This window comes from Procambarus clarkii, chromosome 63 (genome assembly GCF_040958095.1).
Source record: "Procambarus clarkii isolate CNS0578487 chromosome 63, FALCON_Pclarkii_2.0, whole genome shotgun sequence".
NCBI classification, from domain to species: Eukaryota; Metazoa; Arthropoda; class Malacostraca; order Decapoda; family Cambaridae; genus Procambarus; species Procambarus clarkii.
Window position 1 is genome coordinate 10,213,981 of NC_091212.1, and position 26,984 is coordinate 10,240,964.

At 41.6% G+C, this 26,984-nt stretch overlaps 1 protein-coding gene across 4 annotated transcripts in view; it reads right to left on the reverse strand.

Moving 5' to 3' along the window:
- Nucleotides 1–26,984, reverse strand: part of LOC123769535 (ras-specific guanine nucleotide-releasing factor 1) — a 126,419-nt gene that overhangs the window by 85,485 nt on the left and 13,950 nt on the right. For all 4 annotated transcript variants that reach the window (XM_045760757.2, XM_045760756.2, XM_045760755.2 and 1 more), the window contains exons 2-5: nucleotides 22,662–22,790; nucleotides 22,236–22,490; nucleotides 21,316–21,512; nucleotides 11,577–11,806 (exon numbers count right to left, since the gene is read on the reverse strand). In XM_045760757.2, the coding sequence (XP_045616713.1) occupies nucleotides 11,577–11,806; nucleotides 21,316–21,512; nucleotides 22,236–22,490; nucleotides 22,662–22,790 (811 nt within the window). The remainder of the gene's footprint in view (nucleotides 1–11,576; nucleotides 11,807–21,315; nucleotides 21,513–22,235; nucleotides 22,491–22,661; nucleotides 22,791–26,984) is intronic.

Sequence of the window (26,984 nt, forward strand, 5' to 3'; positions counted from 1 at the left end):
ATATATATATATATATATATATATATATATATATATATATATATATAAAGCTGCAGGAACACGCAAGCCATAGATCACTAAGAATTCTAATTGACCCGGCCACGATTCGAACCCATGCCGTCCAAGATCACCCCTAAACGTACACAGTACCGTGACCATCGCACCAATGATCGCCAATGAACGTTGACAATGATTAGTGGGGTGGTCACGCTACTGTGTACGTTAAGGGGTGATCCTGGACGGCATGGGTTCGAATCCTGGCCGGGTCAATCAGAGTTCTTAGTGATATATACACAAGTTTTAAACTCCCAAACCTCCATTTTTATTCAATCAGTATTGTATGTTTAGCCAAATTAAGTGTAATAAAAAAAAGTGTGTAAGAAGCAAGGGGGTTGTGATTGATCAATCACTCAATCAAGTTATCTCAAGATTGTGTGGTGGGCGTGATCGTGGCCTAGTTCAGCAATATGGTGGTTTCCTTAGGCCCAGTCTTCCCCGCCTCTCTGCCCGGGAAGCCAAAAAATCAATGTTGGTGCAATTTGCAAAAATACACGAGGAATGATATGATCGACAGGTTAGCAGATATCGGGGGGTGGAAAATGAACCCAGAAATTACTTCAAATTTCATTCTCCATTCCATTATACAAGCCTTCTTGAAAAAATGTCAGTATAAAATATCGCGATATATTTCATGAACTGTTTTTATGTGAATGGTTCCATTTTCCCGCATGCTTTTATATCCGGGTCATGGATGCTATTTGCTAGCTGTTGTTGTTGTTGTTAAAGATTCGCTACTTGGAACAAACAGTGTTCCAAGTAGCACGGGCTATGGTGAGCCCGTAGTATTTGCTAGCGGTTACCATGATCATTCCCCGTCAGTTTGCGTGTGCACATAATACTAAGCAGGATGTGGGCAGGTGTGAGGCGCGTTTGTTCCCCGCAAGGCTGGTCCTTTGTGTCTTGAAGCAGGTGTCTCACCGGTGCCGCAGCCCCACCACCTGCCCGACGGTGAACCTGGCACGGCTGACCCCCGCTCTCACCTACCATACCGCTCTTACTATATACGGCCCACTTGGCCTTAATTTACATTTTTATTGAGCGTTAGCACGGGCGTAACATAGCCAATGAAACCCCTGGTGTACCCAGAAAAGCAATAGGTTGTTCCAGCATTTCTTGCTTCTCAGCACTGGTTAATGGTTTGTTCAATGCAAAATAGAAACCCGTATATAAATAATGAAATCACAATAGAGATAACAATTAAACAAGTGCAGTTATTAATGCTGCCCATTTACAGCTATCAAAAAGTTAAAATTTTAAAAATATAACACGCATTAGGGCGTCTCTTAAATCATGCCTGCTCACAGTCTCCGTTGGTTACTTGAAACATCACTCTCCAACACATTAGGGCCCAATAACAGTATTCTTCGCATACAAACTGAAGTTCTTAAAATGATCAGTCAATAGCAAAAGGGTAGTGGATGAAAATATAAACTTTATTTACATTTTACTTGTTTTTATAATTAGCGAAGATTGCTTACGAGATAATACTAGTGAATATGCGGAAGCCAGAAATATTCAGTATTTCCTCTTAGGTGGTGAAATGCGGGAGCCAGAGACGTTAAGAATTCCCTCATAAGGGCTAAAAAACAAAGAGCCAAGTGCTCTCTTTAAGTGTATAACTAACCTACTGAGTCCATTCCTGCCAGGTTCACACAAGCTCCAACAAAACTTACCATAATAACTGAACACTTGACTGCTTGTTACTGCCCTACGCTTGACCTCGCTTGACCCTGTGCTTCTAGGTTTAGTAAACATGCCTAGATGCTTTTTCTCCCACATGTGAAAACAGTTCAGCACTGCAGCTTGGAAAATGAATCACCATAGATTCAGTGTCTGCTGTGTGGAGATAATGAATAGAGTATTTACTAAAAATGTTAGTAAGAAAGCAGAGGTTAATTGCAATATTATTATAATTACTATTATTAAAAAGAGTGCAGGTGGCCAAATATAGCAGAAACGACACAAAGAACAGAGACCATCAGAAATATGCGATGCTGTGAATATTTTCTACAGTACTACTGTAGGTGGGTGGGTGGTTGGTGGTGCCCACTATGGTGGGTGGGTAGGTGGGTGGTGGGTGGTGGTGGCGCACACGGGCCACTGGTGCACCCTGTACCCACCCGCCCTACCCACCTCATAACTGTTGGAATTGTCATGAATACTGGACGGGACCAACTTTAGTGGTGATGCTTATACCTGCACAGGGTCAGAGCGATTCTTTAATTTCTACTGGAATGTTGCCAACAATAGAATTAAGATTAATGTAAATGAGGAGATGCTATTGAAATCTGCGATGTGCATAAGGGAGATAACACAGGCTTAAGATAACACAAGCAGTGATTGGTGGTGGGGGGGGGGGGAGGGAGGGTGGTCAAGTCAAGCAACAAACTGCATCATACAGTTTTGCGGACAGTCACATACATCACTGAACAAACATGCATACAGACCATAAAACACCAGACGCACACAGGGCACAGTTTACCATTTTCACAAGTATTAATTGCTGTGGTTATCATTTAAGTATGCATGCAAGAAGAGGAAAAAAACTTTAAATTTACAAGAATTCGTCAAAAAAGGTTAACGTTAATGATTATGGTAAACAATAACAAAGAGATAGGAGGTTGGGCCCCTTATTCCCCTTCCAGGATAGTTTGGTTGTTGAGGTGAGGCTACCCTCGCCGCCTTCACCACGCCCGGATGGACTCTCATCTCACTAACTCACCATTCTTTAATATATATATATATATGTATGTATATATATATATATATATATATATATATATATATATATATATATATATATATATATATGTGTGTGTGTATGTGTGTGTGTGTGTGTATTCACCTAGTTGTACTTGCGGGGGTTGAGCTCCATATTTTCTTCTCCGAGGCTATGGGTCCCCACATATGCACCAGAGGTGGTACCCTCACAACTTTATATTATATTATATTATATATATATATATATATATATATATATATATATTATATATATATATATATATATATATATATATATATATATATATATATATTATATATATATATATATATATATATATATATATATATATATATATATATATATATATATATATATATATATATATATCCGGCTCCCCCGACCGGGGGAGCCGGTCGGCCGAGCGGACAGCACGCTGTACACGTGATCCTGTGGTCCAGGGTTCGATCCCGGGCGCCGGCGAGAAACGATTGGCAGAGCTTCTTTCACCCTATGCCCCTGTTACCTAGCAGTAAAATAGGTACCTGGGTGTTAGTCAGATGTCACGGGCTGCTTCCTGGGGGTGGAGGCCAGGTTGAGGACCGGGCCGCGGGGACACTAAAAAAAAAAGCCACGAAATCAACTCAAGATAACCTCAAGAAGCCTTACTTACTAGATTCTCCTGGAACATGTCCCGCCAACCGGTTGACAACCAGGTACCCAAATACTGCTGGGTGAACAGAGGCGAACAGTTACGGATTCGCACCCAGTCAATCCTCCCCTGCCAGTACTCAAACCCCAGACACGAAACGCGGAACGAGGGCGTTTACTACTGCGCCATCAGGGCTGATAATGCAACCCGTTCTCTTAAAAATTGCGTCACTTTTGGCTGGTATACGCGCCGCTATGGCCAAATTTGGACGTAATTTGAAATGAAATCGACTCACAAAAGTGACGTACTGCCCCGTTTTCTGTTTGAGTCGTCCGGCTTACTCGGTAAGGTTAGAAGAGGAAACTTTCAATTAACGTTTTTCATAACCTTTTGAAACATAATAACCCAATTGTAATAACAGTGCTGCTCTAGTAGTGGACTGTGGTGGGCCAGATTCACGAAGCAGTTACGCAAGTACTTACGAACGTGTACATCTTTCCTCAATCTTTGACGGCTTTGGTTACATTTATTAAACAGTTTACAAGCATGAAAACTTGCCAATCAACTGTTGTTATTGTTATAAACAGCCTCCTGGTGCTTCGGAGCTCATTAACTGTTTAATAATTGTAAACAAAGCCGCCAAAGATTGAGAAAAGATGTACACGTTCGTAAGTGCTTGCGTAACTGCTTCGTGAAGATGGTCTACACAAAGAATAGAGAAGGAAGAATATAATTCTTGAGATTACGCCAGGAAAGATGCTTCCACTTTGACACCGCCTGCTTGCACAGCTTCATTCGTATCCCCGGAATATTTAACACCAAGAAGGAAGAGTCAAAATACGGGCTCACCATAGCCCGTGCTACTTGAAACTTTTTGTTCCAGGTAGCGAATCTTTCACAACAACAACAGAAGGAATAAGTATAGAGGGAAGTGATGGTAAAAGTAGTGTTTGTGTCTCCAAGACGAATATGACACAATAAAGATATATTCAAGGCCCGAGGTGGATGAAGCAGAGTAATTGCTAAGACACAAATATCAATGTTTAAAACATCTACTTACATTCGGATGTTAATTGATTATCGGTATCAATTTAAATAGAATTGATGGAGATTTCGGAGCAGGTTTGAAAGGCTCATCATCCAGTTAAAAGGTATAGTGGTGGTGTAGATTAGCGAGAAGCAGAACACGTGTTTACCCCTGGAGACGGTCCACAACACTGGCATGGTGGCCCAGCTGGACCTCCCGCATGGCTAATGCTCCCTTAATATTTATCACAAGTTCGCCCCATTTTAGTGTATCGTATTGGATACATGGCGGGAAATTATATTAATATTTAATATAAATATTTACACGTTGCAAAAAGCTCTATTGTTGTATCAAACTTGACTTCCGCGGGTAATTTAATTGCTTAATAGCCTCAGCTCATCATTTCAGCTTCATAATTTTCACCGAGGTTCTTGTAGTAATTTAATAACTGATAGTTTTACATTTTTAATAGTATTGGGTTTCTAACTATTCCCTAAAAGAGATAAGATCATGTCATAGATGCCGGCCATACGAGACATCACTCGTACACAACAGGGGCCAGATTCACGAAAGCACTTACGCAAACACTTACGAACCTGTACATTTTCTCAATCTTTGGCGGCTTTGTTTCCAATTATTAAACAGTTAATGAGCTCCGAAGCACCAGGAGGCTGTTTATAACAATAACAACAGTTGATTGGGAAGTTTTCATGCTTGTAAACTGTTTAATAAATGTAACCAAAGCCGTCAAAGATTGGGGAAAGATGTACACGTTCATAAATGCTTGCATAACTGCTTCGTGGATCTGGCCCCAGGAACCCCAGTCGGCACAACTTTACATAAATTGTCGCGATGCTGACATTATTTAACAATTAAACGGCTGAAAAATCTCCCTTGTTTTATTACCATACATCACAACCAAATGTCTCACTCTACAGAATGGCTCCTTCATTGATCATATTGATTATGAAACTATTTCATGAATAATAGTTGGTGTATGTTACACTATTACGTAACCAAAAAATACAATAATTAAAGATTATGTTAACGGTGAGCCAATTATTCAGAATCTGGTCCACATAGCCTGTGAAGGAATGTTTTCTGTTTTCTAAATAGTTAGAAGGGGGGTAGAAATAGCCTAAGCTACTCTATCCCTTTGAGATGTATTTATTGCTTATCTCAATAAACATACTTGAACTTGAACTTGAATAGTTAGAAAACACAAACATTAAATGGTCTGTACTTGTGTGTTGTTAGCAGGTTACTTCTATATGTAATTGGCTGCTAGTACGTCCTTTCACCGTTGAGATGATATTCCCTCTTCTATTGGATTTATTAAAAACCATACCCCTAATAAAGAGAATCTATAGAAACTCATGTCACAATAATTTACTGATAAGGTGAATCATATAAATATATATATATATATATATATATATATATATATATATATATATATATATATATATATATATATATATATATATATATATATATATATATATATATATATATATATAGTAGCACTGGCTATGGTGAGCCCGTAGTGGACTTGATTTACAGTAATTGCGAAGAGTTACATATAAACGAGATGAGGAGCAACCCGCCCTGCAAAAGTGATAGAACGCATAGCTACTATGGATGGATTGTACAAAATATAGGTTGTTCTATACAAAGATTCATGTTTTGTACTGCTGGATTAATTAAGTGCATAACAAAGAGTAGAATAAGGTAACCTATCCTAACATATGCAATATTAGGGCCTAATTTAGTACTTATATGTACTATAGTAGACCTAGGAAGAACTCAGCCCGTCCTCCAAAAATGGGGTGGTAAATGTAAGAAGACAAATAAGTGCAATTATGTACTATTCATAGCAGTTAGGAATTGTACTTGTTTTCACTTAGTATTAAATCGTACTGTCAAATATATTGTGAATATTTGAGTGAAAAACTTAGTTTTAGTTGCTGTCTTCTCTGTTAATTAAGCCGTCTACAAAATGAATATACAGTAAACCATTGACTATTTCGTGCGTGTGTGTGTGTGTGTACTCACCTATTTGTGCTTGCAGGATCGAGCATTGACTCTTGGATCCAAGAGTGAGTGTGTGTGTGTGCGCGCGCGCGCGTGTGTGTAACAGTCCATATTCTATACTTCCATCCATAGCAGCTATAGGTACTATAATTTTTGAACGACAGGTTGTAATGATCTTACAGCAACTTGACCAAATAAATCAAAAGCGAATCGAAAATTCAAATTAGTATGGGCTAAGTATAGGCTATTTGGTTGCTAATGCTCGACGCATATTGCTTTATTTCCTTTTTCATATGTCTTATATTTTAAGGTAATAATTTATTAGTATGCTAGGCTTTCCACTAACATCAGTTACCCTCATTGAGCCTCAACACGTTAAGGACAAGACAAACCCTTATCCAGCAGGCATCTTAGTTATATATATATATATATATATATATATATATATATATATATATATATATATATATATATATGCTTAAGTATCCATATAGGAAAAGAAACGAAAATTCCTAACGTTTTCGTGTTTCAACACATTGGTTTCGTAACTTGGAAAAAACAACATTGATACCAATATTTGCATAGGTATGGTGCATTGTCTAAAACTATATTGCCAAACTGTTCAGAAAGATTTTTGAACGCTTATGAAAAGATGATAAATGTAAAATTTCGTTACCAAAGCAGGCAAATCAAATGCTACTGCAATTTTGAACAAAAAATAACTATATGGAAGAAACTAATTTGTTATTCAGTGACTATGATATATAAAGTTGACCAAGAATCCATTGAATGCTGTCAATAATAGTTTTAACCAAAAATGAAGTTTGTTGAACGGTAATAACCTAATAAAAATTATGACAAGAACTCCAGTATTACTTTTTATGTATGACCTGATGAAAACTTATACACCTAATCATCCAGTCTGGCCAATATTTAGTTCAATAGGTTCGGTGTCATATAAAACTTCAAAATAGTTAGTCCAAGTTTTAAATCCTATTGCTGGTAACGTTTCCAAGTCAAATATAAAGAATAATGTTGATTTAGTTGATACATTATGTAGTAAACAAGACCTCTATAATTATAAAATGGTTAGCTTCGATGTAGCTTCTTCATTCACTGAAGTTCTGGTTGATGACTTACTAACATTTTATCTGATAAACTGTTAAAATATCATTTGCCCCTTCCTACTTTAACTGAATTGATCAAACTGTATTATTACCGTTATTAACTCAAATTTTGATTTTAATAATGAATTGCGTTATCATATATTTGGAATGGATACCTTCACTCAAAGCTTCAGTCTGCCCGAAACGCTTTGCGTAATAGTGGCTTTAGGCATTGTATGTTCTAGCTCTATCTATAAATCTATCAATTTTTGTATCACCTCTTGTATGTATGTACTTTACCTGAATAAACGTTTGAATTTTTTTAATTTGATATGCATAACTCTCCGATTTTAAGCAATCTATATGTAGAGTTCCATGAAACAAAACTATTAAGTAGAATTGGTGCCCTCTAATGATACATGGTTTCGCTATGTAGAGGACGTGTTTTGCTTACGGCCTAAGAATGAAAATATTAAATATTCTATCCCCGTCCATTCAGTTTACAATGGCAACCGAGCAAGCCAATCCTTTACTCTTCTTAGATGTGTTAATTTATAATTTCAAGCTTTCTGTATCATGAAAATCAACAAATGAACATTAACTGATGTTTTATGCACACTTTTACTCATTTCATTATCAAAGAGTAAAACAAGCTGTATTTTCTTCAATGTTTCTGAGAGCTGTAAGGCTATGTAGTCCTGAGTTTATAGATAATGAATTTAGTTTCATACACAGTCAAGGTTTCAATATAAAATACCAAAAGTCTTTTATTGATGATGCTATCCAAATTGCTCGTAATGCTTTCTTTAAATTCTATAACTTCTATACATTTCTATAAAGAAATAAATTTCTTTAAATTTCTTTAAATTTAAATTACATTCTTTAGTTTAGAAACGAATGAATACAATATTAAGAATACAATAATTCGGTCATTTCATTATACCTTTAATTAAATGCCTGAACTACTAAAACAATTTAATATCAATGTGGCATTTAGGAATCTTGATACCATAAAAAACTTATGGTTAAAAATTCCTCAAGTAATAACAATGGTTGTGTATAAAATGCCATGTCAAAAACTTTAATAAATTCTATGTTGGCCAAACAGGTAAACATCTTGAACAGAGAATAAACGAGCACAACAATAGTATAAGGACAGGTCAAGGGGTCCAGTGCATTGTTTGTTCACTTAAGTGATTGTAACCAGTCTATTGACTCGACTAAATCATGCAAAATTGTTGAGTGTCAATCAGTTGATGAAATAAATATTAATGAATCTTCATTTATAAAAAAGTTGTGAATTAGATAATATTAATATAAGTCCAGGATTATATAAATAGCTTTATAATTTTTAAGATCTGTGATAGGTATAATATTATGTAAAGAATAATTGCATGTTTAGTATTCCAAGAACTAGTGACTAGTCTGTCCCCTATTCAATCATGTCGCTTCCATTATTCGATATCTTGTTTATGGATCTTAATCTACTGAGATGTAGGGGTTATATAAGCCACAACCCATGTCTTCTCTCTCTGTCTGAATTCTTTAATAATGTGTTGAAACACGAAAACATGAATTTTTCCTTATGTGAATACATATATGTATAAATATATATATATACAATAGTCTTAATCCTTTCTTCTTCGTCTGACATTTGTCACTTTGTTCATCTCGTGTTAATTTCTTCGTGATTTACACACACACACACACTCATATATATATATATATATATATATATATATATATATATATATATATATATATATATATATATATATATATATATATATTTATATATATTAATTATTCCTAAACGTGTAAATTGTATTATAGAAATGGTAATATATTCGTATATTTTATGTTTTTTGTTTACTTCTTTGGGTTATATTAAGTCTCATGCGTCATAAGAGTCAAGATCAGCCACTGGCATGAGGACAGATGGCAGATCAACTATTAACAGCACATAAGTCCTTATCGCAGATTTATATATATATATATATATATATATATATATATATATATATATATATATATATATATATATATATGCAAATTGTCTGTGTACCTTTGTATGAATTTGTTTGAGGGCGCTGACATGGCGGCGAAGGTGACCTTCACCAAGAACAGCAACCAAATGAATTAAATAATTAATTTTGGTGACTACAACAAGTGTGTGGAACATCAAGTCATTTTTTTTTTCTCTCAGAAAAATGGGGTGATTGCCAACCCGCACCTTCACCAGGGCACGCCTCCAGTATTCCAAAAATATGACATCACAAATGTATATCTTTCAGTGATACAGCGTAACCATTTGTAAACCCAAAGTGCCACTAACAACGCCCCCAAGGCAATAGCCCGAGTGTCACCACACTTCAGCCTGTTTGGCACTCTTGGTGGACAACCCAAGGGTGAAAAAGCTTATGTCAATAGGGGAAGGGTAGGCGTGAGGGGGGTCACTGGAGTCTATATGGGTGCCAGAGGCCGTGCGGGCTCCACCACTCTTCATTAAAAGTACCTTTCAAACAAATTTTGCGTCTCCATTGAAAACAAAACATGAAATTTCACTCAAAACAGCAGAAAAAATTCGCAAATTTGGATACTGAGAGTTTTATCATATTATATAATTCACTAGGGAACAATTTTGGTTATTATTAGGCTGTAAATTTCCTTATATATATATATATATATATATATATATATATATATATATATATATATATATATATATATATATATATATATATATATATATATATATATATATATATATATATATATATATATATATATATATATATATATATATATATATATATATAAGACTTGGCTCATTTCTTTATTTCTCCTGTAAAGATAGCTAAAGGGTATTTGTACAAACATTTAAAATAATTTTGATTACTAAATGATACTGTGATCAGGGCCTACGATAAATAACTATATAATCAGGAACAACCGCTAAATAACCTAATGAATCAAAATTTTTGTCTACCCCTTGTATTGGTATAGTAATATACGTTGAAGTAGATAAGCACTACAGCTGATGTCAATATATATATACTGTATTTAATACAATAAGCTAAACCTGAGGCTGTTTCTCGACATATGGAAGGGGTCCATTGGCGGAGGCATTCGTGGCACTTGGTTGCAGCACCAAGGCTACCGTAACACGTGGTGACGGCACCAAGACCACCGTAACACGTGGTGACGGCACCAAGACCACCGTAACACGTAGTGACGGCACCAAGACCACCGTAACACGTGGTGACGGCACCAAGGCCACCGTAACACGTGGTGACGGCACCAAGACCACCGTAACACGTGGTGACGGTTGCCAGGCCACCGTAACACGTGGTAACGGTGAACAATACTACCGTAACACTTGGTAACGGCAAACAAGACCACCGTAACACGTGGTAACGGCTGCCCGGCCACCGTAACACGTGGTAACGGTGAACAATACCACCGTAACACTTGGTAACGGCAAACAAGACCACCGTAACACGTGGTAACGGCTGCCCGGCCACCGTAACACGTGGTGACGGTTGCCAGGCCACCGTAACACGTGGTGACGGCACCAAGGCCACCGTAACACGTGGTGACGGCACCAAGACCACCGTAACACGTGGTGACGGTTGCCAGGCCACCGTAACACGTGGTGACGGTCGCCAGGCCACCGTAACACGTGGTAACGGCTGCCCGGCCACCGTAACACGTGGTAACGGCACCAAGACCACCGTAACACGTGGTGACGGCGAACAAGACCACCGTAACACGTAGTGACGGCGAACAAGACCACCGTAACACGTGGTAACGGCACTAAGACCACCGTAACACGTGGTAACGGCTGCCCGGCCACCGTAACACGTGGTAACGGCGAACAATACCACCGTAACACGTTGGGAGATGGGGAAAGGGGGGGGGGCAGGTAACCGTGGGGGCGTTGTGGCCAGCACCTTGCTCTCTCCCGCTACTTACCCAGGACAAGCGTGGGCCAGCTCTCCATTCTGGCCGAGAGCCCCTTCAAGAAGATCTGATGCAGGAAGAGCAGCGTCTCAGAGTTGAGGAAGATGCTGTTGACATCTTCGTGGGTGCTTGGGGGTTTCTTGCTGGAGGCGGCCATTTTGAAGGGTCGTAGGAAGCAGGACACCAAGAGATTGAGCTGTTCCACGTACTCCTCCTCGGCCTCCACCATGCGGAATACAAGGCTGAAGGAACACATATTTACTTCTATATACAGTCAATCAGCTGCATGTTCAACACTTCACAAAATAGGTTCAAAAGTGAACATTTGGTTGTAGTTATTTGTTTCATGTGGGGGAAATTATTACATTATTTCCAAAGATAATAGCAGTTGATATAAGTAGTGTATATATTTGTTCAAATCATGCTGTTAAACATAATCGGAAGAATCAATTTTAACAGGGTTATGTTAATTTAAAGTTAAGAATGAACCTATTTACCCTTCGCTTCTTAACAATAGCTACAGTAAATGGTTGGGTTCATAGGTACACAATTAAGCAGGAATTATTTACATTTGTACATTTTATTTTCAGATTTTTTCTTTATTAAATAATATACAATATAAAAATCATATTTATATCAATTTACAAAGGAAATTACTACATTTTTAGACAATATGAATAGAGTTATAGAAATAATAAAAAGCTTGTGTTCAGAGGCAAGGTATGTGACATGGCAGCTTGTGATTGGTGAAGAGTGGTGGGCCAGGCGAGAGCTTGACCAATCAACTGTCAGGAGCGGGGACGACGACCCCCCACGCCCCACAGAGGTCATTCCCTTGAAGTCACTTGGCCTGGCATGACATCCTCCAGCAACACTGCACGCGCGTGCACGGAGCTTTTGACAGCGGCCCCGAGCGTGTTAATGTCCCAGGTACCTAAGTTTGGCTCACCGAGGGGTCATAAGTATCAACTCTAGCAAGCCAATTCTTAAGACGTTACTGGATGACGCATCGCTACCACGTGGTGCGTCATTCATATCTACGACGCACGGATGCGAAAATCTGACGTAGATCAAGTCGACGCACAAGAACCTTTAAGGGCAGCGCTATCATCATCACTACTATCTGGAGGACTAAGGTATTGTGAGGTTTCTTGTAAGGGGAATTGTTTGTGTCATCAGTGTGTGTTGTGTCATGTGTGTGTTGTGTCATCAGTGTGTTGTGCCATGTGTGTGTGTTGTGTCATCAGTGTGTGTTGTGTCATGTGTGTGTTGTGTCATCAGTGTGTTGTGTCATGTGTGTGTGTTGTGTCATCAGTGTGTGTTGTGTCATGTGTGTGTTGTGTCATCAGTGTGTTGTGTCATGTGTGTGTTGTGTCATCAGTGTGTTGTGTCAGTGTGTGTTGTGTCATCAGTGTGTTGTGTCAGTGTGTGTTGTGTCATCAGTGTGTTGTGTCATCAGTGTGTTGTGTCATCAGTGTGTTGTGTCATCAGTGTGTTGTGTCAGTGTGTGTTGTGTCATGTGTGTGTTGTGTCATGTGTGTGTTGTGTCATCAGTGTGTGTTGTGTCATCAGTGTGTGTTGTGTCATCAGTGTGTGTTGTGTCATCAGTGTGTTGTGTCATCAGTGTGTTGTGTCATCAGTGTGTTGTGTCATGTGTGTGTTGTGTCATCAGTGTGTGTTGTGTGATCAGTGTGTTGTGTCATCAGTGTGTTGTGTCATCAGTGTGTTGTGTCATCAGTGTGTTGTGTCATCAGTGTGTTGTGCCATCAGTGTGTTGTGTCATCAGTGTGTGTTGTGTCATCAGTGTGTTGTGTCATCAGTGTGTTGTGTCATCAGTGTGTTGTGTCATCAGTGTGTTGTGTCATCAGTGTGTTGTGTCATCAGTGTGTGATGTGTCATCAGTGTGTGTTGTGTCATCAGAGTGTTGTGTCATCAGTGTGTTGTGTCATCAGTGTGTTGTGTCATCAGTGTGTTGTGTCATCAGTGTGTTGTGTCATCAGTGTGTTGTGTCATGTGTGTGTTGTGTCATGTGTGTGTTGTGTCATGTGTGTGTTGTGTCATCAGTGTGTGTTGTGTCATCAGTGTGTTGTGTCATCAGTGTGTTGTGTCATGTGTGTGTTGTGTCATGTGTGTGTTGTGTCATCAGTGTGTGTTGTGTCATCAGTGTGTTCTGTCATCAGTGTGTTGTGTCATGTGTGTGTTGTGTCATGTGTGTGTTGTGTCATCAGTGTGTTGTGTCATCAGTGTGTTGTGTCATCAGTGTGTTGTGTCATCAGTGTGTTGTGTCATGTGTGTGTTGTGTCATCAGTGTGTTGTGTCATCAGTGTGTTGTGTCATCAGTGTGTTGTGTCATCAGTGTGTTGTGTCATGTGTGTGTTGTGTCATCAGTGTGTTGTGTCATCAGTGTGTTGTGTCATCAGTGTGTTGTGTCATCAGTGTGTTGTGTCATCAGTGTGTTGTGTCATGTGTGTGTTGTGTCATGTGTGTGTTGTGTCATCAGTGTGTTGTGTCATCAGTGTGTTGTGTCATCAGTGTGTTGTGTCATGTGTGTGTTGTGTCATCAGTGTGTTGTGTCATCAGTGTGTTGTGTCATCAGTGTGTTGTGTCATCAGTGTGTTGTGTCATGTGTGTGTTGTGTCATCAGTGTGTTGTGTCATGTGTGTGTTGTGTCATCAGTGTGTGTTGTGTCATGTGTGTGTTGTGTCATCAGTGTGTTGTGTCCAGTGTGTTTTGTGTCATCAGTGTGTTGTGTCTTGTGTGTGTTGTGTCATCAGTGTGTTGTGTCATCAGTGTGTTGTGTCAGTGTGTGTTGTGTCATCAGTGTGTTGTGTCATGTGTGTTGTGTCATCAGTGTGTTGTGTTGTGTCATCAGTGTGTTGTGTCATCAGTGTGTTGTGTCATCAGTGTGTTGTGTCATCAGTGTGTTGTGTCATGTTGTGTGTTGTGTCATGTGTGTGTTGTGTCATCAGTGTGTGTTGTGTCATGTGTGTGTTGTGTCATGTGTGTGTTGTGTCATCAGTGTGTTGTGTCATCAGTGTGTTGTGTCATCAGTGTGTTGTGTCATGTGTGTTTTGTGTCATCAGTGTGTGTTGTGTCATGTGTGTGTTGTCATGTCATGTGTGTTGTGTCATCAGTGTGTTGTGTCATCAGTGTGTTGTGTCATCAGTGTATTGTGTCATGTGTGTGTTGTGTCATCAGAGTGTTGTGTCATCAGTGTGTTGTGTCATCAGTGTGTTGTGTCATGTGTGTGTTGTGTTCATCAGTGTGTTGTGTCATGTGTGTATTGTGTCATCAGTGTGTTGTGTCATGTGTGTGTTGTGTCATCAGTGTGTTGTGTCATCAGTGTGTTGTGTCATCAGTGTGTTGTGTCATGTGTGTGTTGTGTCATCAGTGTGTGTTGTGTCATGTGTGTGTTGTGTCATCAGTGTGTTGTGTCAGTGTGTGTTGTGTCATCAGTGTGTTGTGTCATCAATGTGTTGTCATCAGTGTGTTGTGTCATCAGTGTGTTGTGTCACCAGTGTGTTGTGTCATGTGTGTGTTGTGTCATCAGTGTGTGTTGTGTCATGTGTGTGTTGTGTCATCAGTGTGTTGTGTCAGTGTGTGTTGTGTCATCAGTGTGTTGTGTCATCAATGTGTTGTGTCATCAGTGTGTTGTGTCATCAGTGTGTTGAGTCAGTGTGTGTTGTGTCATCAGTGTGTTGTGTCAGTGTGTGTTGTGTCATCAGTGTGTTGTGTCATCAGTGTGTTGTGTCAGTGTGTGTTGTGTCATCAGTGTGTTGTGTCATCAGTGTGTTGTGTCATCAGTGTGTTGTGTCATCAGTGAGTTGTGTCATCAGTGTGTTGTGTCATCAGTGTGTTGTGTCAGTGTGTGTTGTGTCATGTGTGTGTTGTGTCATGTGTGTGTTGAGTCATGTGTGTGTTGTGTCATGTGTGTGTTGAGTCATGTGTGTGTTGTGTCAGTGAGTGTTGTGTCATGTGTGTGTTGTGTCATCAGTGTGTTGTGTCATGTGTGTGTTGTGTCATCAGTGTGTTGTGTCATCAGTGTGTTGTGTCATCAGTGTGTGTTGTGTCATCAGTGTGTGTTGTGTCATGTGTGTGTTGTGTCATGTCATCAGTGTGTTGCGTCAGTGTGTGTAGTGTCATCAGTGTGTTGTGTCATGTGTGTGTTGTGTCATGTGTGTGTTGTGTCATGTGTGTGTTTTGTCATGTGTGTGTTGTGTCATCAGTGTGTTGTGTCATCAGTGTGTTGTGTCATGTGTGTGTTGTGTCATCAGTGTGTTGTGTCAGTGTGTGTTGTGTCATCAGTGTGTTGTGTCATGTGTGTTGTGTCATGTGTGATGTGTCATGTAAGTGTTGTGTCATCAGTGTGTTGTGTCATGTGTGTGTTGTGTCATGTGTGATGTGTCAAGTGTGTGTTGTGTCATTAGTGTGTTGTGTTATCAGTGTGTTGTGTCATGTGTGTGTTGTGTCATGTGTGTGTTGTGTCATCAGTGTGTTGTGTCATCAGTGTGTTGTGTCATCAGTGTGTTGTGTCGTCAGTGTGTTGTGTCATCAGTGTGTTGTGTCATGTGTGTGTTGTGTCATCAGTGTGTTGTGTCATCAGTGTGTTGTGTCATGTGTGTGTTGTGTCATGTGTGTGTTGTGTCATCAGTGTGTTGTGTCATGTGTGTGTTGTGTCATCAGTGTGTTGTGTCATCAGTGTGTTGTTTCATGTGTGTGTTGTGTCATCAGTGTGTTGTGTCATCAGTGTGTTGTGTCATCAGTGTGTTGTGTCATGTGTGTGTTGTGTCATGTGTGTGTTGTGTCATCAGTATGTTGTGTCATCAGTGTGTTGTGTCATCAGTGTGTTGTGTTATCAGTGTGTGTTGTGTCATCAGTGTGTGTTGTGTCATCAGTGTGTTGTGTCATCAGTGTGTGTTGTGACAGTGTGTGTTGTGTCATCAGTGTGTTGTGTCATCAGTGTGTGTTGTGTCATCAGTGTGTGTTGTGTCATCAGTGTGTTGTGTCATCAGTGTGTGTTGTGTCATCAGTGTGTTGTGTCATCAGTGTGTTGTGTCATGTGTGTGTTGTGTCATCAGTGTGTTGTGTAATCAGTGTGTTTTGTCATCAGTGTGTTGTGTCATGTGTGTGTTGTGTCATGTGTGTGTTGTGTCATCAGTGTGTTGTGTCATGTGTGTGTTGTGTCATCAGTGTGTTGCGTCATCATTGTGACCTCACTTAGTTGCGCTTGCGGGGGTTGAGCTTCGGCTCTTTGGTCCCGCCTTTCAACCGTCAATCAACTGGTGTACAGATTTCTGAACCTAGTGGGCTCTATCATTTCTATATATAAAACTGTGTATGGAGTCTGCCTAAACCACATCACTGCCTAATGCATTCCATTTGTTAACTACTCTGACACTGAAAAGGTTACGTCTAATCTCTCTATGGCTCATCTGGGTTCTTAGTTTCCACCTGTGTCCCCTTGTGCGTGTGCTCCCTATGTTAAATAAATTGTCTTTATCTACCCTATCAATTCCTCCGAGAATCTTGCATGTAGTGATCATGTTCTCCCATAACTTCTGTTATCCAGCGAAGTGAGGTTTAGTTCCCGTTGTCTCTCCTCATAGCTCATACCCCTCAGCACGGATACTAGTGTGGTGGCATACCTCTGAACCCCGTCCTTGTACCATCAGTGTGTGCAAGAGAAACGTCCAAGCTTCATGATAATTTCAAAACGACGCTACCCGCCCTTGCAAGTTAGGCAATGGAATCATGTTTTTTAAATAGCGAAATGTCAACTCAAATACTTTCCTTCACTTATAGTACGAAATATAAGTATTTCAGGGCATAATGGCTGAGACATTATGAGTACGTTAATATCTTTGATTTTGAAATGTCATCACAATCACAGCCACTTAATTAATTAACATATTTTTTAATATATTTATATTTTTGACTGCCTTAAGCTACATTTATGCTCTCCCGCACTCTGGGGCGTGATTTTTCAATTAAATTTCGTAATCCAGGAGTTGAGAAACTGCGCTTTTTATCTAACAAACATATGACGTACCACCGCGCACGGGATGGGAATGGGGTGCATAATAAATGACTAAACTTACTAAACTTCATACTCCAGTTGAGAGTCTAAGATCATGATAAATTCATTGTTTACAATTTGAGAGGATGGCCAGAAGTGAAGTTGCCAGATGGCTGTTAAACCTTTCTAAACTGTATTCGTTGGTGAAACACAACAAGTTCACTTGTCTATGTCAGATACTATTAACTCTGACTAACTGTATTAGTGTAGGAAATATACGAAAATATTCAACACGAAGCGAAAATTTCGTAGCTAATGAGGCTACGCTCTGAAGTCCTGACGGGAGTGGTAGGAATGGCTAACCGCTCATCAGCCCTATAACGGCCAGTGAAGTTGAATATCACAAGCATATAGATGTTGTTGGATCTCTTCGTTTGTAACAACTCACAAAACGCAAGAAACTCAATAGGGTGGTTTAGACAAATCATTAGTAATCTAGCTGCAGATTGGTCATGTGTATGCATGAGTGGTACTTACCTATTAGTACTTTTTGTTAAGTCTCTATGCAGGCAAGTGTCATGCTACGCCCACTACCCTTATACTTATTGCGTTATAACTGAACCATTCTGACCAGTGCTGGATTTATACTTGGTGAGCAATATAAAGATATATGAGCCATATGAGCTATACCAAGCACCGAGGCCTCTCGTTAAAAACATACCCCAGAAGGTCTTACTAAAGTGCATACCAAAATAGGATCTTGGGTCGCCACCAACAAAATGAAAACATATAAATGCCTTTAATTATTTAATAGCAAGGTTATTTAAAGTAAAAAAATGCAAATTATTTTCAAATGAATACATTTACTGATTGCATATTTATTATTTCGCTGACATTTTTGAGGCTCCTGCGGATTGTGAGGCTCTAAGCTGTACCTTGTTTAGCTTATGCCAAAATCCGCCACTGATTCTGACGGTCGAATTCTTTGTCGAATTTGGCCTGAAAGTTGTGACTGAAAGCGGTTTCCAGAACTTCTTTCTGTGCATTCTGCTTGTACAGGTTAGGCGTAGTTACTTACATTTCCTACTTTTCTCACTTTGAAGAAGCTTTCCTTGTCCTACTTGGCAATTCCTCTCGTGTACTCACCTAGGTGTGTTTGCGGGGGTTGAGCTCTGTCTCTTTGGTCCCGCCTCTCAACTGTCAATCAACTGGGACGCAAAACGTGTGTGTGTATACTCATATTTGTGCCTGCAGGATCGAGCATTAGCTCTTGGGACCCCGCCTTTCCATCAGCCGGTTGTCTAAAGCAATGACTCTTGGTCTATTTGCCCTATCATTTCTTCTTTTACAATTATAAATGGAGCTTGTGTGTACAACCTGTTCCTTTAGCTCATCCCATTTTCCCACTACTCTTAGGCAAAATAAAAACTTTCTAACATCTTTATGACTCATTTGAGCCTAAGTTTCCACTCATGATCCTTTTGTGCCTCGGAGAAGCTACGGGATCCAGTAAGTTCAGTAGAACTTCGGTTTCAACCCTTTTAACCCTGTCGTAGCTCAGTCGATTAAGGCAGTGTCTGGGATGCTCCCGGACGCAGGTTCGAATCCTCGTCACGGCCCTTGTGGATTTGTTCATCCCTTTGTACTATTGGTATTCATCGTGATCATTTCATCTATTTCCACTCTGCCAATCTCTCCAAGTATTTCATCAAGTCCGCCCCCCTCTCTCTTTCTCTCTCCCTCTCTCTCCTTTTTTATATCGTCGTCAGGTTTAGTTCTTTCAGTTTCTCTTCATATGTGTGTGTGTGGTATACAAACTCACCTAGATGTGCTTGCAGTATCAACCATCTACTCTTAAGTACTTCATTTCGACTATCAGTTGGTAAACATATTAATGACGAACAGGGTACAAAGACAATGGCATAAAGGTATACTATACGAACATTAGGAGCCCGCCACACTTGTTCTTACTGTCTCCCACCTGTTCTTGCTGCCTCTCACCTGTTCTTACTGCCTCTCACCGCCCTCTCACCTGTTCTTGCTGCCTCTCACCTGTTCTTGCTGCCTCTCACCTGTTCTTACTGCCTCTCACCGCCCTCTCACCTGTTCTTGCTGCCTCTCACCTGTTCTTGCTGCCTCTCACCTGTTCTTACTGCCTCTCACCGCCCTCTCACCTGTTCTTGCTGCCTCTCACCTGTTCTTGCTGCCTCTCACCTGTTCTTACTGCCTCTCACCTGTTCTTGCTGCCTCTCACCTGTTCTTGCTGTCTCTCACCTGTTTTTGCTGCCTCTCACCTGTTCTTGCTGCCTCTCACCTGTTTTTGCTGCCTCTCACCTGTTCTTGCTGCCTCTCACCTGTTTTTGCTGCCTCTCACCTGTTCTTGCTGCCTCTCACCTGTTCTTCCTGCCTCTCACCTGTTCTTGATGCCTCTCACCTGTTCTTACTGCCTCTCACCTGTTCTTACTGCCTCTCACCTGTTCTTGCTGCCTCTCACCTGTTCTTACTGCCTCTCACCTGTTCTTACTGCCTCTCACCTGTTCTTACTGCCTCTCATCTGTTCTTACTGCCTCTCACCTGTTCTTACTGCCTCTCACCTGTTCTTGATGCCTCTCACCTGTTCTTGCTGCCTCTCACCTGTTCTTGCTGCCTCTCACCTGTTCTTCCTGCCTCTCACCTGTTCTTGCTGCCTCTCACCTGTTTTTGCTGCCTCTCACCTGTTCTTACTGCCTCTCACCTGTTCTTGATGCCTCTCACCTGTTCTTACTGCCTCTCACCTGTTCTTACTGCCTCTCACCTGTTCTTGATGCCTCTCACCTGTTCTTACTGCCTCTCACCTGTTCTTACTGCCTCTCACCTGTTCTTACTGCCTCTCACCTGTTCTTACTGCCTCTCACCTGTTCTTACTGCCTCTCACCTGTTCTTACTGCCTCTCACCTGTTCTTGATGCCTCTCACCTGTTCTTGCTGCCTCTCACCTGTTCTTGCTGCCTCTCACCTGTTCTTCCTGCCTCTCACCTGTTCTTGCTGCCTCTCACCTGTTTTTTGCTGCCTCTCACCTGTTCTTACTGCCTCTCACCTGTTCTTGATGCCTCTCACCTGTTCTTACTGCCTCTCACCTGTTCTTACTGCCTCTCACCTGTTCTTACTGCCTCTCACCTGTTCTTACTGCCTCTCACCTGTTCTTACTGCCTCTCACCTGTTCTTGATGCCTCTCACCTGTTCTTGCTGCCTCTCACCTGTTCTTACTGCCTCTCACCTGTTCTTGATGCCTCTCACCTGTTCTTGCTGCCTCTCACCTGTTCTTGCTGCCTCTCACCTGTTCTTACTGCCTCTCACCTGTTCTTGCTGCCTCTCACCTGTTCTTCCTGCCTCTCACCTGTTCTTGATGCCTCTCACCTGTTCTTACTGCCTCTCACCTGTTCTTACTGCCTCTCACCTGTTCTTACTGCCTCTCACCTGTTCTTGATGCCTCTCACCTGTTCTTGCTGCCTCTCACCTGTTCTTGCTGCCTCTCACCTGTTCTTACTGCCTCTCACCTGTTCTTGCTGCCTCTCACCTGTTCTTCCTGCCTCTCACCTGTTCTTGATGCCTCTCACCTGTTCTTACTGCCTCTCACCTGTTCTTACTGCCTCTCACCTGTTCTTACTGCCTCTCACCTGTTCTTGATGCCTCTCACCTGTTCTTGCTGCCTCTCACCTGTTCTTGCTGCCTCTCACCTGTTCTTACTGCCTCTCACCTGTTACGCTTCCTCATACTCTCGGCGTGCGGAGACCTGATGTACTCCTCAACAATCTGCTTCCACCGCCTGCGACACAGCCATCCTCTGAAGAAGCTCTGGACCTTCTTGATCTTCTTGATCTCCTCGGAGTCCTCCGGCAGGTCCTCTAGCCTCCGTGAGGGCACCACCCGCCACTCCTTCTTCAGCGTACACAGCTGCCAAACCAACGCACATGGAGTCATCTCAGAATACATACATTGGCTAGAAGAGATGTGTAAGTTGTTGCTACATATATAAATACGTTTCATGTCATAAGGGACTCTTACGGGCTATTCATGCCCGTGCCACCTCCTGGGTGGCTTAATCTTCATCAATCATAAGGGACTGAATAAATATTGACTTTGTTGTTAATCTGAAGGTTAAAAAGGAATTATGATTGAATTTTTAGACACAGACCAAAATTCTTGAGGCTACTCAAGAATTAGGGTCCTGGAAATTTGAGTGAAGCTATAGATTATGGGGCAAAATATTATTACGATTTGCTAAGCAGTAAATTGAAACTAGAAAGTTCGGAAATAGATGAAAGAAGTAATCTCTTTCACGAAATGTCTTCGTGAGCTATTAAGAAAGTAATTAGTCGTTAACGTGAAATAAGCAAACATTGTTTTGGTCTAATTCAAATAGCATTAAAATATGTGGGGTTTTAACGTTAAAGAAAAGGGGAATGTTAATCATAGACTTTCTAAGTCTCAACTAAGCAATGGAGAAGTCTGAGGAAAACTGACCTCAGCACAAGAGTGGAGAGGAGAGAGGCGCCATTAGAGGCCGAGGAAGACTGACCTCAGCACCAAAGAGGAGCCAAAGAGGCCGAGGGTGAGTGACCTCAGCACCAGAGAGGAGGGAGAGAGAGGCTCGACAAGAGGCCGAGGGTGACTGACCTCAGCACGAAGCTTCTTGATCTCTGAGGTGAGTTCCTCGCACTGCTGAGTATACTGCCACTTGGCAGTCTTCTCACTCTCCACGATCTGCAGGAGGTGCAAGTGCTTCTGCTCCAGCTCCTCCTTCTGCAACAACAGCTTGTTGAACGACGCCTGTCTAATCACATCTATCCAAGCCTTGCAATCTCCCTCCGTCTCCGCTTTCAGGTCGTACTGACGCTGGTTCTCCCGGCGGTACGTTATCGCGAAGCAGAACTGTTATCACCCAGAATAAAAAAGCAATTACCCGGAGAAATCGCCAAAACTATATACATATATAATTTATAATGTATACGATGGGACACGATATATCAGGACGGAGAGGGAGAAGCCGCGGTCCATCCGCTTGTGTCATCGAGGAATCGAACTCTGGGACTCGTTGCTCACCTGCTTGTCGGCGTCCTTGTTCTTAGTGTTGGTGTTGGTGGTGATGAGCCGCTCACAGTAGCAGCCCTCCAGCATGATCACTCCGGACGGCTTCACACTAGACTCACCCTCAGAGTAAAACAGTAAGTTCTGCAAAGTGAGAAGAACAGTGTGTCATGTGTCAGGAATAGTGTGGCATGTATCAGGGAGGGAACAGTGTGGTATGTGTCAGGGAGGGAATAGTGTGGTATGTGTCAGGGAGGGAATAATGTGGGATGTGTCAGGGAGGGATAGTGTGGTATGTGTCAGGGAGGGAATAGTGTGGTATGTGTCAGGGAGGGAATAGTGTGGGATGTGTCAGGGAGGGAATAGTGTGGTATGTGTCAGGGAGGGAATAGTGTGGGATGTGTCAGGGAGGGATAGTGTGGTATGTGTCAGGAAGGGAATAGTGTGGGGTGTGTCAGGGAGGAATAGTGTGGCATGTGTCAGGGAGGAATAGTGTCATATATCAGGAGGAACAGTGTGTCATATATCAGGGAAGAACAGTGTGTCATATATCAGGGAGGAACAGTGTGTCATATATCAGGGAGGAACAGTGTGTCATATATCAGGGAGGGAACAGTGTGTCATATATCAGGGAGGAACAGTGTGTCATATATCAGGGAGGAACAGTGTGTCATATATCAGGGAGGGAACAGTGTGTCATATATCAGGGAGGAACAGTGTGTCATATATCAGGGAGGAACAGTGTGTCATATATCAGGGAGGAACAGTGTGTCATATATCAGGGAGGAACAGTGTGTCATATATCAGGGAAGAACAGTGTGGCATATATCAGGGAGGAACAGTGTGTCATATATCAGGGAGGGAACAGTGTGTCATATATCAGGGAGGAACAGTGTGTCATATATCAGGGAAGAACAGTGTGGCATATATCAGGGAGGGAACAGTGTGTCATATATCAGGGAGGAACAGTGTGTCATATATCAGGGAGGAACAGTGTGTCATATATCAGGGAAGAACAGTGTGTCATATATCAGGGAGGAACAGTGTGTCATATATCAGGGAGGAACAGTGTGTCATATATCAGGGAAGAACAGTGTGGCATATATCAGGGAGGAACAGTGTGTCATATATCAGGGAGGAACAGTGTGTCATATATCAGGGAGGAACAGTGTGTCATATATCAGGGAAGAACAGTGTGGCATATATCAGGGAGGAACAGTGTGTCATATATCAGGGAGGAACAGTGTGTCATATATCAGGGAGGGAACAGTGTGTCATATATCAGGGAGGAACAGTGTGTCATATATCAGGGAGGGAACAGTGTGTCATATATCAGGGAGGAACAGTGTGTCATATATCAGGGAAGAACAGTGTGGCATATATCAGGGAGGGAACAGTGTGTCATATATCAGGGAGGAACAGTGTGGCATATATCAGGGAGGAACAGTGTGTCATATATCAGGGAGGAACAGTGTGTCATATATCAGGGAAGAACAGTGTGTCATATATCAGGGAGGGAACAGTGTGTCATATATCAGGGAGGGAACAGTGTGTCATTTATCAGGGAGGAACAGTGTGTCATATATCAGGGAGGGAACAGTGTGTCATATATCAGGGAGGGAACAGTGTGTCATATATCAGGGAGGGAACAGTGTGTCATTTATCAGGGAGGAACAGTGTGTCATATATCAGGGAAGGACAGTGTGGCATATATCAGGGAGGAACAGTGTGTCATATATCAGGGAGGGAACAGTGTGTCATATATCAGGGAGGGAACAGTGTGTCATATATCAGGGAAGAACAACATGTTACATCAAGTAAGTTCTTGTTATATTATTGAAGAACATTGTGCCATATTAGGGGTGTTTTCTCGCTAAATCATGGCCGTGGTGCTTGAATGTACTCACCTAATTGTCCTTGCGGGAGTTGAGCTCTGGCTCTTTCGGCTCGTCTCTCAACGGGCAATCATTTTTTGTTATTTCACACACACGCGCGGGCGCGCGCACACACACACACACACACACACACACACACACACACACACACACACACACACACACACACACACACACACACACACACACACACACACACATATGAGATGGTCAGAGAAATGGCTACTGGAGTTCAACACTAGCAAATGTAAAGTTATGGAAATGGGACTAGGTGATAGGAGACCAAAGGGACAGTACACAATGAAGGGGAACAGCCTACCTGTAACGATGCGTGAAAGAGACCTGTGGGTGGACGTAACACCTAATCTATCTCCTGAAGCACATATAAATAGGATAACGACAGCAGCGTACTCTACACTGGCAAAAGTGAGAACATCATTCAGAAACCTAAGTAAGGAGGCATTTAGGGTGTTTTACACTGCCTATGTGAGGCCAGTCATAGAGTATGCCGCACCATCATGGAGTCCCCATCTGAAGAAGCATATAAGGAAACTGGAAAAGTTTCAGAGGTTTGAGCTACGAGGGATGGGGTATGAGGAGCACCTGAAGGAACTGTGCCTTACAACACTAGAAAAAGAAGGGAGAGGGGGAGACATGATAGGAACGTATAAAATACTCAGGGGGATTGACATAGTGGACATAGATGAAATGTTCACACGGAATAGTAACAGAACGAGGGGACATGGGTGGAAGCTGGAAACTCAGATGAGTCACAGGGATGTTAGGAAGTTTTCTTTTAGCGTGAGAGTAGTGGGAAAATGGAATGCACTTAAGGAACAGGTTGTGGAAGCAAATACTATTCATAATTTTAAGACCAGGTATGATAGGAAAATAGGACCGGAGTCATTGCTGTAAACAACCGATGCTCGAAAGGTGGGATCCAAGAGTCAATGATCGATCCTGCAGACACAAATAGGTGAGTACAAATATGTAAGTACACACACACACACACACACACACACACACACACACACACACACACACACACACACACACACACACACAATTAGGTGAGTACACACACACACACAATCAGCGAGCCTCGACCTAGTCTTCACTCTGAACGACTCCGACATAAGGGAAATCGGTTTCGAGGCCCCAGTAGGAAAGAGCGACCACAGTACACTGGTGTTAGAGTTTCTGGTTGAGGAAGGGTTATTGATCTCGAAGAAGGGTACTGAAAACAAAAGGCTGGCATTCCGTAAGGGAAACTATGAGGAGATAAGAAGATTCCTAACAGATATAGCATGGGAAACAGAGCTCAGGGAAAAGACGGCCCAAGACATGATGGACTACATCACGGAGAAGTGCAAGGACGCAGTAAACAAGTTTGTCCCAGTCCAAAAGGAAAATAGTGAAATGAAGGATGAGAAACCCATGGTTTAATCAGAGATGTAGGATAGCTAAGCAGCAAAGTATAAGGGCATGGAGAAACTATAGGAATAACAGGACACTTGAGAGCAGAGAAAGATACCAGAGTGTCAGGAATGAATATGTCAGGATGAGAAGAGAGGCAGAAAGACAATACGAAAATGACATCGCAAGCAAGGCAAAGACTCAACCTAAACTGCTGCATAGCCACATCAGGAGAAAAACAACAGTAAAGGAAAAGGTAATGAAAATAAGGATAGGGGCAGAAGGATTCACTACAAACGACAAGGAAGTGTGTGAGGAACTGAATAAGAAATTCCAAGAGGTCTTCACCTTAGAGCAAGGAGAAATCCCAGAGATAAGAGAGGGAATAGCTAACCAGGAACCACTGGAAGAGTTTGAGATTACCAGCGGGGAAGTAAGGAAGTGTTTACTAGAATTGGATGTGACAAAGGCTATAGGCCCAGATGGAATCTTCCCTTGGATACTAAAGGAAGGAGCAGAAGAACTGTGCCTGCCACTCTCCATGGTGTATAACAAATCACTGACAACAGGGGAACTGCCAGAAATTTGGAAAGCAGCTAATGTAGTCCCGATATATAAGAAAGGAGGTAGACAGGAGGCACTGAACTATAGGCCAGTGTCCCTAACTTGCATACCATGCAAGTTGATGGAGACGATTGTGCGAAGAAAGCTAGTGGAGCATCTGGAGTGATGGAACTTTTGTAACACAACATCAACATGGGTTCAGGGATGGCAAGTCCTGCCTCACAGGGTTAACTGAATTCTACGACCAGGCAAGAAAGAGAGGGATGGGCAGACTGCATATTTTTGGATTGTCAGAAAGCCTTTGACACAGTACCACACAAGAGGCTAGTGAAAAAGCTGGAGATGCAGGCTGGAGTGAAAGGGAAGGTACTCCGTTGGATACAGGAGATCCTAAGTAACAGGAGACAACGAGTCAGTGTGAGGGGTGAGGTCTCAGATTGGCGAGACGTTACGAGTGGAGTAC